A 19517-nucleotide genomic window follows, 5' to 3' on the forward strand; every position below is an offset into this window, starting at 1 on the left:
TTCTCATCGATAGAATGCCTCCTTCTCATTCTCACTCATTTTACATTGGCCACTCCTTTCAAGAGGCTCGGAAGCCTCCTTTCAAGAGGCTCGGAAGTCACCTTTCAAGAATCTCGGAAGACTCCTTTCAAGAGGCTCGGAAGCCTCCTTTCAAGAGGCTCGGAAGCCTCCTTTCAAGAGGCTCGGAAGCCTCCTTTCAGCAGGCTTGGAAGCCCCCTTCCAAGAGGCTCGGAAGCCCCCTTCCAAGAGGCTCGACAGCCTCCTTTCAAGAGGCTCGGCAGCCTCATTTCAAGAGGCTCGGCAGCCTCCTTTCAAGAAGCTCGGCAGCCTCCTTTCAAGAGGCTCGGCAGCCTCCTTTCAAGAGGCTCGGCAGCCTCCTTTCAAGAGGCTCGGCAGCCTCCTGTTAAGAGGCTCGACAGTCTCCTTTCAAGAGGCTCGACAGCCTCCTTTCAAGAGGCTCGGAAGCCTCCTTTCAAGAAGCTCGGCAGCCTCCTTTCAAGAGGCTCGGCAGCCTCCTTTCAAGAGGCTCGGCAGCCTCCTTTCAAGAGGCTCGGCAGCCTCCTTACAAGAGGCTCGGCAGCCTCCTTTCAAGAGGCTCGGCAGCCTTCTTTCAAGAGGCTCGGCAGCCTCCTTTCAAGAGGCTCGGAAGCCTCCTTTCAAGAGGCTCGGAAGCCTCCTTTCAAGAGGCTCGGAAGCCTCCTTTCAGCAGGCTTGGAAGCCCCCTTCCAAGAGGCTCGGAAGCCCCCTTCCAAGAGGCTCGGAAGCCCACTGTCAAGAGGCTCGGAAGCCCCCTTCCAAGAGGCTCGGAAGCCTCCTTTCAAGAGACTCGGAAGCCTTCTTTCAAGAGGCTCGGAAGCCTTCTTTCAAGAGGCTCGGAAGCCTTCTTTCAAGAGGCTCGGAAGCCTCCTTCCAAGAGGCTCGGAAGCCTCCTTCCAAGAGGCTCGGAAGCCTCCTTCCAAGAGGCTCGGAAGCCTCCTTCCAAGAGGCTCGGAAGCCTCCTTCCAAGAGGCTCGGAAGCCTCCTTCCAAGAGGCTCGGAAGCCTCCTTCCAAGAGGCTCGACAGTCTCCTTTCAAGAGGCTCGGCAGCCTCATTTCAAGAGGCTCGGCAGCCTCCTTTCAAGAAGCTCGGCAGCCTCCTTTCAAGAGGCTCGGCAGCCTCCTTTCAAGAGGCTCGGCAGCCTCCTTTCAAGAGGCTCGGCAGCCTCCTTTCAAGAGGCTCGACAGCCTCCTTTTAAGAGGCTCGACAGTCTCCTTTCAAGAGGCTCGACAGCCTCCTTTCAAGAGGCTCGGAAGCCTCCTTTCAAGAAGCTCGGCAGCCTCCTTTCAAGAGGCTCGGCAGCCTCCTTTCAAGAGGCTCGGCAGCCTCCTTTCAAGAGGCTCGGCAGCCTCCTTTCAAGAGGCTCGGCAGCCTCCTTTCAAGAGGCTCGGCAGCCTCCTTTCAAGAGGCTCGGCAGCCTTCTTTCAAGAGGCTCGGCAGCCTCCTTTCAAGAGGCTCGGCAGCCTCCTTTCAAGAGGCTCGGCAGCCTCCTTTCAAGAGGCTCGGCAGCCTCCTTTCAAGAGGCTCGGCAGCCTCCTTTCAAGAGGCTCGGCAGCCTCCTTTCAAGAGGCTCGGCAGCCTCCTTTCAAGAGGCTCGGCAGCCTCATTTCAAGAGGCTCGGCAGCCTCCCTTCAAGAGGCTCGGCAGCCTCCCTTCAAGAGGCTCGGCAGCCTCCTTTCAAGAGGCTCGGCAGCCTCCTTTCAAGAGGCTCGGAAACCTCCTTTCAAGAGGCTCGACAGCCTCCTTTTAAGAGGGTCGACAGCCTCCTTTCAAGAGGCTCGACAGCTTCCTTTCAAGAGGCTCGGCAGCCTCCTTTTCAAGAGGCTCGGCAGCCTCTTTTCAAGAGGCTCGGCAGCCTCCTTTCAATAGGCTCGGCAACCTCCTTTGAAGAGGCTCGGCGGCCTCCTTTCAAGAGGCTCGACAGCCTCCTTTCAAGAGGCTCGGCAGCCTCTTTTTAAGAGGCTCGGCAGCCTCCTTTCAAGAGGCTCGGCAGCCTCCTTTCAAGAGGCTCGACAGCCTCCTTTCAAGAGGCTCGACAGCCTCCTTTCAAGAGGCTCGGCAGCCTCCTTTCAAGAGGCTCAGCAGCCTCCTTTCAAGAGGCTCGGAAGCCTCCTTCAGAGGGGCTCGAAAAACTCCTTTCAAGAGGCTCGACAGCCTCCTTTTAAGAGGGTCGACAGCCTCCTTTCAAGAGGCTCGACAGCTTCCTTTCAAGAGGCTCGGCAGCCTCCTTTTCAAGAGGCTCGGCAGCCTCCTTTCAAGAGGTTCGGCAGCCTCCTTTCAAGAGGCTCGGCAGCCTCCTTTCAAGAGGCTCGGCAGCCTCCTTTCAAGAGGCTCGGCAGCCTCCTTTCAAGAGGCTCGGCAGCCTCATTTCAAGAGGCTCGGCAGCCTCCCTTCAAGAGGCTCGGCAGCCTCCCTTCAAGAGGCTCGGCAGCCTCCTTTCAAGAGGCTCGGAAACCTCCTTTCAAGAGGCTCGACAGCCTCCTTTTAAGAGGGTCGACAGCCTCCTTTCAAGAGGCTCGACAGCTTCCTTTCAAGAGGCTCGGCAGCCTCCTTTTCAAGAGGCTCGGCAGCCTCTTTTCAAGAGGCTCGGCAGCCTCCTTTCAAGAGGCTCGGCAGCCTCCTTTCAAGAGGCTCGGCAGCCTCCTTTCAAGAGGCTCGACAGCCTCCTTTTAAGAGGGTCGACAGCCTCCTTTCAAGAGGCTCGACAGCTTGCTTTCAAGAGGCTCGGCAGCCTCCTTTCAAGAGGCTCGGCAGCCTCCTTTCAAGAGGCTCGGCAGCCTCTTTTTAAGAGGCTCGGCAGCCTCCTTTCAAGAGGCTCGGCAGCCTCCTTTCAAGAGGCTCAGCAGCCTCCTTTCAAGAGGCTCGGAAGCCTCCTTCAGAGGGGCTCGAAAAACTCCTTTCAAAAGGCTCTCGGAAGCCTCCTTTTAAGAAACTCGGAAGCCACCTTTCAAGAGGCTCGGAAGCCTCCTTTCAAGAGGCTCGGAAGCCTCCTTTCAAGAGGCTCGGAAGCCTCCTTTCAAGAGGCTCGGAAGCCTCCTTTCAAGAGGCTCGGAAGCCTCCTTTCAAGAGGCTCGGAAGCCTCCTTTCAAGAGGCTCGGAAGCCTCCTTTCAAGAGGCTCGGAAGCCTCCTTTCAAGAGGCTCGGAAGCCTCCTTTCAAGAGGCTCGGAAGCCTCCTTTCAAGAGCCCAAGCAACACCACTTGTTTCTCAGTGAGTAACAACAACTGTAGTGTGACTTACTAAAGGTCTGAATTATGCACAACGCGTCATATTTGGAACTCCTTTGTGACACAAAAAGCGCAAGAGGTGGAGCCTATTTGCAACATCTTGCGGCTACAATGAAAATAAAAACACAAAAACCAACTGGGAATCGAACCATGGACCTTGAGATTTGCAACCTTCTTCTATAACCATCACACCAACAATTCTATTTGGAGATTCTGCTACAAGTGCACTACATAAACAACAAAGTCATTTGTAACTTCATTGTACCTTATACGGAACATGCAGGGGACTGTCAAAAATAAAATACTGTTCGGCTGAGCTCAAAGTGTTTTGCAACATATCAGAAACATTGTCGTAACTGCAATGAACCGAAGTGTTATTAATTCTGCAACTTATCTGTTTTGTTTCTGATATGAAACACATCGAATTTTAAACCACCCAAGAAGTCAGATGGGTAGAATATTGCGACGCCACTTGAACGGAAATGAAACATTGTGATTTTCTGAAACTGGGAAGTGGCTTTAATGTGACTCGATGTATTGCCAGTGTCTTCAATGCAATTTATTAGGAACAAACACCTATTTGAAAGATGTTGCGCGTGCTGCTTGGGAGGCTCGGCAGCCTCCTTTCAAGAAGCTCGGCAACCTCCTTTCAAGAGGCTCGGAAGCCTCCTTTCAAGAGGCTCGGCAGCCTCCTTTCAAGAGGCTCGGAAGCCTCCTTTCAAGAGGCTCGGCAGCCTCCTTTCAAGAGGCTCGGCAGCCTCCTTCCAAGAGGCTCGGCAGCCTCCTTTCAAGAGGCTCGGAAGCCTCCTTCAGAGGGGCTCGGAAGCCTCCTCTAGAGGGGCTCGAAAAACTCCTTTCAAAAGGCTCTCGGAAGCCTCCTTTTAAGAAATTCGGAAGCCACTTTTCAAGAGGCTCGGAAGCCACTTTTCAAGAGGCTCGGAAGCCTCCTTTCAAGAGGCTCGGAAGCCTCCTTTCAAGAGGCTCGGAAGCCTCCTTTCAAGAGGCTCGGAAGCCTCCTTTCAAGAGGCTCGGAAGCCTCCTTTCAAGAGTCTCAGAAGCCTCCTTTCAAGATGCTCGGAAGCCTCCTTTTAAAAGGGCTCGGAAGCCTCCTTTCAAGAGGCTCGGAAGCCTCCTTTCAAGAGGCTCGGAAGCCTCCTTTCAAGAGGCTCGGAAGCCTCCTTTCAAGAGGCTCGGAAGCCTCCTTTCAAGAGGCTCGGGAGCCTCCTTCCAAGAGGCTCGGAAGCCTGCTCCCAAGAGGCTCAGAAGTCGCCTTTCAAGAGGCTCTGAAGCCGCCTTTCAAGAGGCTCGGAAGCCGCCTTTCAAGAGGCTCGGAAGCCTCCTTTCAAAAGGCTCGGCAGCCTCCTTTCAAAAGGCTCGGCAGCCTCCTTTCAAAAGGCTCGGCAGCCTCCTTTCAAAAGGCTCGGCAGCCTCCTTTCAAAAGGCTCGGCAGCCTCCTTTCAAGAGGCTCGGAAGCCTCCTTTCAAGAGGCTCGGAAGCCTCCTTCAGAGGGGCTCGGAAGCTTCTTCTAGAGGGGCTCGAAAAACTCCTTTCAAAAGGCCTCCTTTTAAGAGACTCGGAAGCCACTTTTCAAGAGGCTCGGAAGCCTCCTTTCAAGAGGCTCGGAAGCCTCCTTTCAAGAGGCTCGGAAGCCTCCTTTCAAGAGGCTCGGAAGCCTCCTTTCAAGAGGCTCGGAAGCCTCCTTTCAAGAGGCTCGGAAGCCTCCTTTCAAGAGGCTCGGAAGCCTCCTTTCAAGAGGCTCGGAAGCCTCCTTTCAAGAGGATAAAAAACCTCATTTCAAGAGGATCAAAAACCTCCTTTCAAGAGGCTCGGAAGCCTCCTTTCAAGAGGCTCGGAAGCCTCCTTTCAAGAGGCTCGGAAGCCTCCTTCCAAGAGGCTCGGAAGCCTCCTTTCAAGAGGCTCGGAAGCCTCCTTTCAAGAGGCTCGGAAGCCTTCTTTTCAAGAGGCTCGGAAGCCTCCTTTCAAGAGGCTCGGAAGCCTCCTTTCAAAAGGCTTGGCAGCCTCCTTACAAGAGGCTCGTTTTCAAGAGACTTGAAAGCCTTCTTTCAATTAGCTTGAAAGCCTGCATTCAATACGCTTGAAAGACTTTTTCAAGAGAGTTGGAAACCTCCTTTCAAGAGTTTCGAAGTCCTCCTTTTAAGAGGCATAGAAGCGTCCTTTAAAGGTACTCCTAAGCCCCCTTAAAAGCGGCTCGAAAGCCACCATTCAAGAGGCTCGGAATCCTCCTTTCCAGAGGTTCGAAAGCCTCTTTTCAAGAGATTCAAAAGCCTTCTTTCAAGAGGCTCGGAAACCTCCTATTAAGAGGCTTGGAAGCCTTATTACAAAAGGATCGGAAGCGTTCTTCCAATAGGCTCAGAAGCCTTCTTTCAAGAGGCTCAGAAGCCTCCACAAGCCCTCAAACTTCTGTAGGAAGCTTCTTGATGTATAAGCCTAATTTTAATTGGATAAAAAAAATGGAATAACAAAAATTGCAGACAACTTTTTGAGAGCTTTATATCTAGTTAGATTTCAAATCCGTTTTTCACATATCTTCGCTTATTTTGATTTACAGCAAAAACAATAGGAGGTATCTAAATGAATTTAAACGTCGAAGGGGTACCTCTCAAGAGGTAGGCTGAGAACTGCTGCCCAAGATGAAATATTTTGAAATTTTCAGAGAAGACGCCTTTTTACTATATCTTGTGAAAGACGATTGCAGAATGGATGGACATTTTTTTTCGTCACAGGTTTGGGTAATCAGAGGGGCTTCACGGACAACGCCCAGATTATCGACACTTTTAATGCTTCTCATAAAAAAATTATATTGTGGGCGAAACCTATAGGTTTTTTATATATATATATTGGATACTTGAAGTGCGGTGAGCATTTAATGGAAAAACTATTGATTTGGAGTGCAGAGTGCGTACACTGGGGTCGCATTCCGACATGAGAAAATGTGATATAGGAAACTCTTACTATCGCCTAAAACCAATTGTCATTTGGTTATTTTCAACTATATTTACTTTAAATGAAACGATATCAAAATTTTCAGCAGGAGATACATTGTGGTTAGTGGTTTAATGGCAAGTGTTACTCTGGCCAATATCGCCCAATGTGTGCCTAACCGTTCCACCCTATTGGGGTTTTTTTTAAAGATCTAATGCATTCATATTTGTGTCATATTTTGGCAGCGCAAAACGAATCGAAATCGAATCGAATCGAAATAAATACAGAGGCATAATAAATCTCATTACCATTCCTGTTCAGGCAGTTCGTTGGTTCTTCGTGAAGAACAAAAACACTTGCTCCAACGAAGTCTGTCCCAGCGCGTAGTCTTCAATACCCAGCTGCTCCTTGTTGGACTCCATCATACCGAACATCGTCGACCACTTGAGATCCGTCTGTGGTACGTGGAAGCTCAGCGAATCTTGATACTCCTCCCTGTAGAAATTAATTTAAATAAATATTAGCGATTAATGCAGTGCATGTCATACTCGTTCTGAACTTACTTTAAGTCAGCTCCGTTGAACTGGCTCGTAATAAACGATTTCACCCTTCCAACATTTTCCATCTGCTCCTCGGCAATCTCCGTCCTTTTCACCTTTATGGTCAACAGGAATCCCTTGGAGAATTTGTTCTTCAAGTGCTGAGTCGAGCCCAAACACTTGAACTCCCCGTTGACCATAATCGCCAGCCGGGTGCACAATGCTTCGCATTCCTCCATGCTGTGCGACGTCAGCACGATCGACTTTCCTGAACTGCGCACCTTGCAGATCATGTTCCAGAATTGACGCTTCGCTCCCGGGTCCATGCCAGTCGATGGTTCGTCCAAATAAACCACCGACGGATTGCCCATCAAGGCCAACGCCGTACTCAACTTGCGTTTGTTTCCTCCGCTGTATTCCTTTGTTTTCTTGTCGATGTGTTTAAGGAAATTCAAATCCTCCGCCAATGTCAGCGATACATTCTTGATGTTCTCGTGGCGAACGCCTCGCAACAGTGCATAAATGTTCAACGTTTCCCGTCCTGTCAAGTCTTCATGGAGAGCATCGAATTGCGGACAGTAACCGATTTTCTGGTATACCGCGCTCATATTGGTAACCAAACTAACCCCTTTGACCCAAGCTTCTCCGGAGGAGAAACTCTCATCGCCGGTCATAATCTTGAATGTGGATGTCTTCCCTGCACCGTTGACTCCCAACAATCCGAAGCACTCTGACCGATCGATCGCCACCGAAAGATTATTCACCGCTTGGTAGCTTCCGTAGTACTTGGTCAAACCCTTGATAACCAAATTGTACTGATTCCGTTCAGTTGGTGTCATTGCTTGAAGACGTGCCTTTTCCGTGCAAACATCCGAATCTTCATCCACTGCGGCAGGCGACAACGGGAGCTTACGTTTGTACACAACGTTGATGAGTCGGTGAATCCAGCGGTATTCAAATGCCAAAATTACTAGAAACGAAGAACATCCGATGAAGGCAAGGAATAAGAGATTGCGATTGAGGCCAAGTTCGTCGAAAGAGAACACGTCTGGCACGCAACATCTTGAGTTCAGCGCACAGATATTGTCCATAATGCAATTATCGATCAGGCTGCACTGCTTTTCGCAAAATGCATTAAGACTGGTGATCTGGTTGATGTTGTTCAGACCATGCATTAATGCAAAGTTCGGGAAGATCATGAAAACCCATTCCAGGACATTTCCAACGCCATTCTGTTCGATGCCGTCGAACTTGAGAAAAACAACAACGATGAAGAGTATGGCTCCGGAAACAATGTTGATCAGTAAGACAACGACGAATCCTGTTGCCGGTACCGCAAACAAAAATGAAATCAGATATGTGCTAGGAAGGAATGCAATTCCAAACAGCATCAACAGCAGAAATACGCGACCCAGTTCTGTGAAGGAGGCCCAACCTTCTTCCTGGAAGATGGCAAGGGTCGCAATGTACAGCAGACAAGTTACCAAATACATGAGATAGTCCCAAACGAAGGCAACGCCCCAATAAAGAGCGATGTTGGTTCCGCTGACATATTGCAGTAGTTTGGCACGGGAAGTTCGCTCGCGGATGTAGAACAGAACGAACAGAGCACCGACGAAAGCCATTGCAAAGCCAGTATTGAAGGCTAGCTGAAATCCTGCGTTCATTCCGGTGTTGATGTTGGCTAGCGTGGTGTCTAACTGGAATGGCAGCGGTTTGTTGATTACGGTTATCTTGCAGTTTGGACATTCGGGATGTAGAACCGCGTTGTAGATCAGTGACAGGGCCAGGGGCGCGGTGTGATAGCCTTTGTTGTTGAACCAACCGGTGTAGGCTGTGTCGTTGAGGGTGGCTCCAAAGAGATATCGTGTGTTCACTTCGGAAATTGCCGCCAGGGACTGAAATGATGGACATTAGTACACTGAAAATGGTGCTTTATAAGGAACAACTTACTTTTTCTAGAATGAATTCTGGCACAGTGTTCGGAACGGTTATCAGTTGATGAGATCCCTCAAGACCGCTGAATAAGTTCTGGTAGGCCCTAGTTGTGGCGCTTGTAGAATCGCCGTCAAGAATTGTTACTGTTTCTTCATACGAATTTAAAGAGATTTCCAATGACGGCAGGTCTTGGCCTGCCGAATAACTTTGAACGATTATGAAAGATATGACGACAAATAAAATTGGAACAACGTTCTGAATGAGAAGCGATCCCCACGATCGAATGGAAGTCAGCATTTTCTTCAAAAATTGACCCTTGGTTTGACTCAATAGCAGGGCAGTTCCAGTTAGCAAATTGACATTGTCCAAAATATCTAAAACAATTCCAGATTAAAAATTATGTGTGATTTGTCAAAATTTTTGCTTACCATTATCATTGGTCTTTTCAATAGAAATTTCGTTGGAGTGATCACTTTCGATAAATGTGTCACTACCAGCTCTAGAAGAAGAAAAAATGATTTCAATTCGACTAAAAACATTAATTTACGTGTAACATACTTCAAAAATACTTCCTCCATCGTAGTTGAAGATATTCCAAAGCTGGACACATCGCATTCCGTCATTCGATTCTCCAGCTCTTCCAACATCTTATGGAAAGATCCGATGTAGCTTTCTTCCAACACAAACGATAACTCAGAACCAATATCGGTCTCGACGCGTACATCTGGAATATATGTGCTCAAAATCTGACACAGTAACTCCTTATTGCAGTCAGCTCCTTTAACGCAAATGAGTCTGTACCCAACGCCAAATGTCTTTTTCAAAAAGAAAGGAGATCCAACAGTTTTCAGTACTCCGTCGGCCATTATCGCAATGCGATCACCCAGAACGTCTGCCTCGTCCATGAAATGCGTAGACAGCAGCATTGTACGGTCCTTCTTTTCCTTCTGCAGCAAATCCCAAAGCGCTCTTCGTGCCGATGGATCCATCCCTGATGTTGGTTCATCCAATAGTACGACCTTAGAACCTCCGCATAGAGCAATTCCAACAGCGAGTTTTCGCTTCATACCCCCGGAAAGTGTATGTGATTGAGCATTTGCCTTGTCCTCTAACTCCAACAATTTCAAATATCTGTCTATTTCACTGTTTATGGCTGCATTCGATACTCCTTTCAATCTTCCAAAGAACTTCAGATGTTCACTGACGGTCATGTCATCGAACAAGACATTATGCTGCAGACACAGCCCTAGCGATTGCCGGGCACCTTCAATATCGCTTCGAATGTCATGTCCATTGACGTACGCAGTACCGGAAGTTGGCGAAAACATGCCCGTCAACATGGACATGGTTGTGGTCTTGCCTGCTCCATTGTGTCCGAGCAGAACCGTGATTTGATCTTCGTACATTTTAACATTCAGCCCTTCGACCGCCACCTTATTTCCACTGAACACTTTTCGAAGGTTCACCGTTTGAATTCCTGCGCGTGTTGAGTTCGGTTCCTCTTCAAAGAATTTCGATTGCTGTCTCTCAAGCAGCTTAAGAGCAACATCTTTCTCCTTGGGAGCACGTTTTGTCCAAAACTCGATCTTGAACAGAAAATTCCACGGCTTTGCCACTCCGAACTCACCCGGCATTATTTGTTCGATGTACAAAGCAATCGCCAGATATATGACGGCATCCACCAGTAGCATTACGATTGCTAAGCCCACGCTGAACCCATCGTCGATCGTGGCCGGGGTGAACAGATTGCTCCACTGCAGTCCTACTTGGTTCGCCTCCAATCGGAGTGTGCTCTTCAATCCGTACGACATGGCACTGTTGAAGAACAAGCTCAGACCTACCTTGGTTGCGGTTCCTACGCTGTCGTAATTCTGCGCGGTCAAGTTGTACGGCATCGCGAACACCAACCACATCAACCCAGCGATACCGGCGGCGATGTTAGCTGCAAGATAAGAATCATCAAATAAATGAGATCAGATGACGAGTGGAAAGGTCATACCTTTTTTGAAGAAGACACTCATCATGAAGCTGAAGCAGATTATGGAGATGCCGTAGACGAACAGGAAGAACCAAATAACGGTCCAGCCCGAGTACTCAAGTATGGCGGCATCAACGACGGGGACCTGGTTATTCGACAAAAAAGAACATAGCGTTGGTGTTATCATAACGACTTAATGCTGTAAGCTGTAGTAAAATCCCGTGAATATAGTCCACGGTCTATTGAACAGGCAATGACTTGCTCAACCACTTCCCACCCATCATAATATGGTCATATCATACATCCCCATACTCACGCAAAACACCAGCGTAATCTTCGATATCGTAAGCACCATCAGCAAAAGGTTCCTAACGAACCACGCAGCCCAGTGCATCCAGTTCGGTAATCCCATGAGCTTCATCGCTTCCTTCAGCTGTCGTTCCTTCTCTACGGCGATGTGCTTCACCATCACGATGCACGTATACAAGAACGATAGCACTATGACCGTCGACAGCAACAGTTCCAAGGCTTGCAAGAGCGGATCATCATGGTACGGTGGGTATGGGAACCGCTGTTTATGAATCGGAATAAGTAACTCAAATTCTCACTTATTTTCTTGGGAGGACATACCTGAACGAAAACGGGTGGAATGTCCACCGATGGATTGCGCTCCCTAATGATAGCCTTGGATACTGCGGTCTGCACGGAAAGAAAATACTCGGAAAAGTAGCTGGGCGATCCGCCGTCAACAGAGGAGGGCTCACGAAGATGCGACGTAAATGGCACCATCAGCAGGCTCGTTTGCCAATCCGCGAGTAGGCCACTGCCGAAACGGAGCTCTCCGGGAAAGCGCAACGCGAAGGTTAACTTTTCCGGAAGGATAGTTGCGTTCTGAAATTGAGATTACCGAAGTAGATAAATATCCAATCATCTTGTTATGATGGCAATCATACCGCTAGAGAGTTATCGAACTCCACTCCACATAAAAGGTTCAGGCCCATGAGGGTTGACTCCATAGCTTGGGCATTGGGAAATCCTATTGCTGTGATGTTGAGGAAAGCTGCTGCGTCGGCCATGATTCGGTCAAGTATAGCATTCTGGGGAGAATAGGCCAGTTGATAGAAGACTTCTTCACCATTGACGCTGCAATTCAATCCCGAAAGTTAATTTAACTTATCAATTGTGGTCAATGAATTAGTGTTGCCTTACAGTGTAATCCGGTTATTGAGTGAATCGGTAGCTAGTGGCGAAAACGTCGTTGGCGTTGAAATGAGGTCAGGTTTAACAAGAATGCGAACTACCAGCAAAACGGCACAGCATATTACCGGGAGGTTCATTTCAAGCACCACGTGCAAAAAGTTCCGCTTTATGAGGATCCAATTCTTTTCCAGGAGCAGGAGGAACTTTCGTCCACTTGACGTCATATTGTTGGGAGTAAGGGCTGTTGATTCTTCTCGGGATGGTATTTTCTAGCAATCAAAAAAGAACTTATAAATACAATTGAATTAAGTGTTAATGAGACGTTGAACTGAAGTTATGGTTGCATGACTGATATTCGACTCGGTATACGGCTGTTTGCAGGTTTCTCCTATCCAGGCTCTAAAGGTTACCTCATGCATCGTAGCATGCAGTTGACCGGATTGATCTCGCCAAGAGCACCGACATAAAAAACGACTACAAAGTCTTATGGGCTTTGATACTGATATTTGGATACTTCTTTATTTCCCACAGCATCTTGTCGAATGGATTGGTCTTATTTTTTGAAAGCACCTTTTGTATCTCAAAAATTCAAATAAACAGGTATAAAGTATCCACTCGAGTGATAAAAAATCCAAAAATTATCATAGATGAAAAGTCGATTCATGAAGTTAGAAATCCATGCTGCGAATTAATTGCATTTTTGAACGCTGACGGGTCACTAAGGCACTTCCTAAATCGTTATTGTTTTGCATCGCAAAGATTACAGCTTTATTTCATATTCATTGGTTAGAAATGGTTAAGATTCTTGCATTTTCCAGACTAAATCCAATTTGAATCGGCCGACAAACTCCGAACTTGCTAACGATTCATATTATTCTTTCTATTAGCTGATGGGGCCCTCCTTAGCCGTGCGGTAAGACGCGCGGCTACAAAGCAAGACCATGCTGAGGGTGGCTTGGTTCGATTCCCGGTGCCGGTCTAGGCAATTTTCGGATTGGAAATTGTCTCGACTTCCCTGGGCATAAAAGTATCATCGTGCTAGCCTCATGATATACGAATGCAAAAATGGTAACCTGGCTTAGAAACCTCGCAGTTAATAACTGTGGAAGTGCTTAATGAACACTAAGCTGCGAGGCGGCTCTGTCCCAGTGTGGGGATGTAATGCCAAGAAGAAGAAGAATTAACTGATACCTGGAGTAAGTGGATATGAATCAAATGTGGTTCATTACCACCGATAAGTACACCTTTGAAACACACAACTTTTGAGGCTCACTTCTTTTTTGTAACATTCAAATTCTATTTGAAACATTTTTTCTTATAGCAATAGTCCTAGTAATATTCAATTACTTTTTGATTTAAATCTCTCACATGATGGAGCTATGCATATTATATTCCACATTAGATATATGTACACTATAATATTGCAATGATTCACCTGTTATCGAAAATAGGGAAACGATCGAATTCCAGATAACATTCGTAAAGGGGACTGGCAATATAAACAATGGATGATTCACTGATACCATACGTAATAATTCACTTAGGTGATTCCCTACCAAAGTGCAACCGTTTCCAAAACGTTATCTCTTTCCACTTTTTTTGAATTCTTCAATTGCACACACAAATTGAGCCTTTTCAGCCACTTCACCGAACTATACTGTCGAACCAAACTCGTCCAAGTTCGCGCCAGTAATGACACTCCTCAGTAGCGGTAGCCTATATATTGTTTAGCATAGATCTATTCATTGGTCAATTTATTATCTTACATTCGTCAGATACATTGTCAACATCTTCTTATCAGAGCGTGGTTTTCATCAACGTCGGCCTCAACAATCCACCTCTGCTGTGTCACGGTGTAACAGGTACTAACCGTCAACTGTTCCTTCGTTTAATATATTTCGAAAAGACTGGCGGAAATTAAGTGCAAAACCATGCCATCTATACAGCCCTCACCCCTTCGTTTCCCTCCGTTCTTTTCCACTGCTCTGATGTCAGCGTCTTCCAAAAAGCATGAGCAGCAGGTAAGGGCGCACTCCATGCTTCAATCCAAATAATTGGTATTTGGATTGGCCAGGTGGAGAAGTTTAGACCAAGTATTGGAAAGTTCAGTCCCCATCAGTTGATGAACGAGAACGGCCTGTAGGCATGTAGGCCTACAACTTCCACATTTGTTAATTGCGGTTTCCAAGCCAAGTTACCATTAACGAAACGATGATACTTTTATGCCCAGAGAAGTCGAGAAAATTTTCAACTTGAAAATGTCCTAGACCAAGAATCGAACCCAGCCACCTTCAGCATGGTCTTACTTTGTAGTCGTGTATCTTACCGCACTGCTAAGGAAGGCATCCAAGGATATGACCATTTGCAGCAATTACTTCCCGGTTCCAGCGCAGCCTTCCATATCGATACGCCTGGAGATCACCACTGCAGACAGAATCACAAATCGCCTACGTCCTGATTGATGGTTGGCACTTCTCCAGCATTATAGGCGTCAGGATCAATTGTGACGCTGACGTCGACTCTGGTCACTATCTGGTGAGGGTAAGACAACGGAGGAGACGACAACGCAACGTTAACTCAGCGGTTGATTGGAGTCAGCCAGCTTTCATATTGAAGGAAGTCAAGGATGCCGTCCAATAGTTGAAGAACAGCTGACGAGGATTGAAGCTGAACTTATCGAGACAAGCTCGGGGAAGAGGGCCACTTCTATATGAAAGGCATGTGCGGCGATGTGCTGGATTCAAAGGTGTGGAACAATAGTAGAATAGAAGCATAAGTACTAGAACGCTAGTGGCGCTGTAGTCGTTTGAATTATTTTGCCAGATTATGCTTCAACAAGCTTTAATTGGTTACAATTTATGCATCATTTTGTAGCTAGGGTATGTTTGATTTCATCACCAACATCGGTTTGATATTTTAATTGCAGTACCGGTAGGGGAACTGTACCGGTTTTGGCCATTTTCCTAATTCGGCCAATTTTGCGATTAACTCCAAAAATAAAGCAATTCTCAAGGGTTTTCTTAGTTCCAACAAGAGATATATCCCTCACGCTTCAACGCTGCTTTCAACTGAACGATAATTTTGGAAAAATATGTATTTTTCAGGGTTGGCCTAATTAGGCACTAAATTGGCCAAAACCGGTGCACTTCCCCTACTTTGACTGCCAGGTCGAAGTAACCTAGATGTTAGTCACGCGAACAGGAACGACATTAGCAATCTTGTACACTTTTGAATCAACTGGAACAACTGATCCAACAATATTAGTGATATTAAGACAGCAGCAACGACACCAATGGACGCACAATGGCGAAAACCCAGACAAAACATCAAACAAAAATTTCGTTCGTTTCGCGAAGCCCGTTTTTTGACATAAACTACGTCTAAGGCGAAGGCTCGGATATTTATTTATCATCAGACTAAGGCCGGAGTGGCCTGTGCTGCACATAAAAGACTTCTCCATTCAGCTCGGTTCATGGCTGCACTTCGCCAACCACGCAGTCTGCGGAGGGTCCGCAAGTCGTCCTCCACCTGATCGATCCACCTTGCCCGCTGTGCACCTCGCCTTCTTGTTTCCGTCGGATCGTTGTCGAGAACCATTTTCACCGGATTACTGTCCGACATTCTGGCTACGTGCCCGGCCCACCGCAGACTTCCGATTTTCGCGGTGTGAACGATGGATGGTTCTCCCAACAGCTGATGTAACTCGTGGTTCATTCGCCTCCTCCACGTACCGTCCGCCATCTGCACCCCACCATATATGGTACGCAACACTTTCCTTTCAAAAACTCCCAGTGCGCGTTGGTCCTCCACGAGCATCGTCCAGGTCTCGTGTCCGTAGAGAACTACCGGTCTAAGCGTTTTGTAGATAGTCAGTTTGGTACGGCGTCGAACTCTATTCGATCGGAGCGTCTTGCGGAGTCCAAAGTACGTGCGATTCCCAGCCACTATGCGCCTCCGAATTTCTCTGCTGGTATCGTTATCGGCGGTCACCAGTGATCCCAAGAACACGAATTCTTCAACCACCTCGATTTCGTCACAACCGATACAAACTCGTGGTGGGTGGCTTACATTGACCTCTCTTGAGCCTCTTCCTATCATGTACTTCGTCTTCGACGTGTTGATGACTAGTCCAATCCGTTTAGCTTCGCTTTCCAGTCTGATGTCTGATTCCAGGCTTCCTCCATCCTCTCAAAGTTACGTGCCATGATATCAATGTCGTCGGCGAAACCAAATAACTGGACGGACTTCGTGAAAATCGTACCACTCGTGTCAATCCCTGCCCTTCGTATTACTCCCTCCAAAGCGATGTTGAATAGCAGACACGAAAGACCATCACCTTGCCGTAACCCTCTACGGGTTTCGAAGGGACTCGAGAATGCCCCTGAAACTCGAACTACGCACATCACCCGATCCATCGTCGCCTTGATCAACCGTATCAGTTTATCCGGATATCCGTTTTCGTGCATTAGCTGCCATAGCTGGTCCCGATCGATTGTATCATATGCGGCTTTGAAGTCGATAAATAGATGATGTGAGGGCGGGCGCGTATTCGCGGCATTTCTGCAATACCTGACGTATGGCGAACACCTGGTCTGTGGTAGAGCGTTCACCCATAAATCCCGCCTGGTACTGCCCCACGAACTCTCTTGCAATTGGTGTTAGTCGGCGGCATAAAATTTGGGAGAGTACCTTGTAGGCGGCGTTCAGCAATGTGATTGCGCGGTAGTTGCTACAATCCAGCTTATCGCCCTTTTTGTAGATGGGACACACGACATCTTCCATCCACTCCTGCGGCAGAACCTCATCCTTCCAAACCTTGGTAATCACCCAGTGCAGCGCTCTAGCCAGTGCCTCACCACCGTGTTTAAACAGCTCTCCTGGTAGTTGGTCAACTCCAGGGGCTTTGTTGTTTTCAGCCGGCCAATCTCCTCCTGGATTTCCTGGAGATTCGGAGCCGGAAGTCGCATGTCCTGCGCACGTGCTCCTAGGTTCATTACCATACCGCCACCGTTGTCTGCCATATCGCCATTCAGGTGCTCTTCGTAGTGCTGCCGCCACCTTTGGATCACCTCACGCTCGTTCGTAAGAAGGTTCCCGTTTATGTCCTTACACATATCGGGCTGTGGCACGTGGCCCTTACGTGAACGGTTCAACTTCTCATAGAACTTTCGTGCGTTATTTGCGCGGTACAGTTCCTCCGTCTCTTCACGGTCTCGATCTTCCTGCTGGCGCTTTTTCCTCCGGAAAATCGAGTTTTGTCTGTTCCGCGCCCGTTTGTATCGTGCCTCGTTCGCCCTCGTGCGGTGTTGCAGCAATCTCGCCCATGCTGCATTCTTCTCCTCAACTAACTGCTCACATTCGCCGTCATACCTAGTCGTTTCTCTGATCCGGAGCCACCGTGCCTAGTGCAGCGGTTGCGGTGCTTCCAATGGCGGATCGAATATCTCTCCAGCCATCTTCAAGAGATGCTGCGCCTAGCTGTTCTTCCGTTGGGAGTGCCACTTCCAGCTGCTGCGCGTAGTCTTGGGCTAGTCTACCGTATTGTACCCGCCCAATGTTAAGCCGCGGCGGACGACTCCGACGCGTGTTGATCACCGTCGAGAGTTTTGAGCGCAGACATACTGCGACGAGATAGTGGTCGGATTCAATATTCGCACTGCGGTAAGTGCGTACGTTCGTGATGTCGGAGAAGAATTTACCGTCGATTAGAACGTGGTCGATTTGGTTTTCCGTTACTTGATTAGATGATTTCCATGTGGCCTTGTGGATATTCTTACGGGGGAAGAAAGTGCTTCGGACTACCATTCCGCGGGAGGCTGCAAAGTTTATGCATCGTTGGCCGTTGTCGTTCGATACGGTATGCAGACTATCCGGTCCGATGACCGGTCTATACATTTCCTCCCTTCCTACCTGAGCGTTCATGTCACCGATGACGATTTTGACGTCCCGCAGTGGGCATCCATCGTATGTCTGCTCCAGCTGCGCATAGAACGCTTCTTTCTCGTCGTCGGATCTCCCTTCGTGTGGGCAGTGCACGTTGATGATGCTATAGTTGAAGAAACGGCCTTTTATCCTCACCTTGCACATCCTTGCGTTGATTGGCTGCCACCCAATCACGCGTTGGCGCATCTTTCCCAGCACGATGAAGCCGGTTCCCAGCTCGTTGGTGGTGCCACAGCTTTGGTAGAAGGTAGCCGCTCGATGCCCGCTTTTCCACACTTTCTGTCCTGTCCAGCAGATTTCCTGCAGCGCTACGACATCGAAGTTGCGGGGATGTAATTCATCGTAGATTATCCTGTCGCAGCCTGCGAAGCCTAGCGATTTGCAGTTCCATGTTCCAAGCTTCCAATCGTGATCCTTTATTCGTCGCCTAGGTCGTTGCCGATTGTATCGAGTTGTATTATCTTATATGTCGTTCGTAATAGTTGTTTTTAAAGGCGGCTTATTGGGCCTGCGCAAACCTCCTGTCTCGTCGGAGGGGCGTCGTGTCAGGGCTGTTTAGCGTCCCACCTAACACCAGGACTTGGGCTTGTGCGCTTTGAGCGGCACACGGTCGCTTTGGCGGAGCCTACTTGCGGATACATGCAGCTCTTTATAGAGGTTTAACAGGGCCCACTGTCAAACCCCACCACATCCTAGGCAGGCGCCACAACTCGCAGATGGCCTGGGGAGGGATCGTCAAGCCCTTGGACATAGTCCCTGCTGCCCCAAAAAAAGGCTCGGATATACAGGGTGTAAAACGAAAATTTCTAAACTCGAGATCACAAAATTAGGAGAGATTTCGAACGCTAATATCGTCTTTTGTTTTTTCGATAGATTTTCGAGATTTTCTTATCAACATATTCAGAAACTCTCCAACAATTCGTCAAATCCATGGAAACTATTGATTATCAACGCAAAACTATTGGAAAATTTGACTCTTCCATATTATAGCACCATAATAGTGCCGTCATCAGTGCCGCTCTTAGAAATATTAAAAAAAAAAGTAGAAACATGAAAATTTTATATGACATGGACATAGGGTAAAATTCCCAATAGTGAACCATGTAGTAGCGGAATTTCAAACTTGCTGCCATAAGACGAGGGAATTTTAGAAAAGGGTTAATTCGCATAGTATTTAATAACAAGCTCTGCATCTTTTCTGCTTATTACATTTCCAAAACACTCAAATACACGACGTTATTCGTTGATATCAACATTGGCCACTTTCGGAGGTTCCCTGGGAACCTGATGCCCCAAGCGAAGTGGCCTGTTTTGAATGGTTCTAAAAACAGTTTGTGACACATTAAGCTGAAAGATTTTGTGTTCTCCAAATAATTTAGTGTGTGTTTCAAAGCATCCGTTCCTGCACTGGACTGGGAATCTAACCCATCTTTGTTCAGCATGGTCTTGCTTTGTGGCCGTGCATCTTATCACACGGCCCCAAAATATCATATAGCATATTTACCGTCAAAAATTAGTGGCCAATGTATCAAGATGCTGCGTAAGTATCTTTCATTGAATCTGTATTACAAAACCATTAAATTTATTGTATTTCAAAACCACTTAACAATGTCCACTTACCTGAAGACACCAGGTTTCAGGAGGAACTTGATATGTCGCAAGCTGGAGTACCATCAAAAAGTGATCACTTCCCAAGTAACATTCAAACAGCTC

At 47.8% G+C, this 19517-nt stretch overlaps 2 protein-coding genes across 3 annotated transcripts in view; one reads left to right on the forward strand and one right to left on the reverse strand.

Annotated features, from left to right (window-relative positions):
- LOC134210055 (uncharacterized) overlaps window positions 1-19517 on the forward strand; it is a 923126-nt gene that overhangs the window by 510066 nt on the left and 393543 nt on the right. The window lies entirely within an intron of this gene.
- LOC134210040 (phospholipid-transporting ATPase ABCA3-like) lies at window positions 6266-13547 on the reverse strand. Of its 2 annotated transcripts, none has more exons than XM_062686061.1 (11): window positions 13418-13547; window positions 11871-12130; window positions 11615-11804; window positions 11292-11552; window positions 10978-11232; window positions 10683-10806; window positions 9242-10625; window positions 9112-9182; window positions 8699-9057; window positions 6770-8643; window positions 6266-6701 (listed from the first exon to the last, which is right to left on the reverse strand). In XM_062686061.1, exons 2-11 carry the CDS (start codon window positions 12083-12085, stop codon window positions 6524-6526), a joined length of 4911 nt encoding a protein of 1636 aa, XP_062542045.1. In that variant the 5' UTR covers window positions 12086-12130; window positions 13418-13547; the 3' UTR covers window positions 6266-6523. The 2 variants fall into 2 exon arrangements, with proteins under 2 accessions (XP_062542045.1, XP_062542047.1); XM_062686063.1 differs by having other exon boundaries at window positions 13297-13532.

This window comes from Armigeres subalbatus, chromosome 2, assembly GCF_024139115.2.
Source record: "Armigeres subalbatus isolate Guangzhou_Male chromosome 2, GZ_Asu_2, whole genome shotgun sequence".
Classification (NCBI taxonomy): domain Eukaryota; kingdom Metazoa; phylum Arthropoda; class Insecta; order Diptera; family Culicidae; genus Armigeres; species Armigeres subalbatus.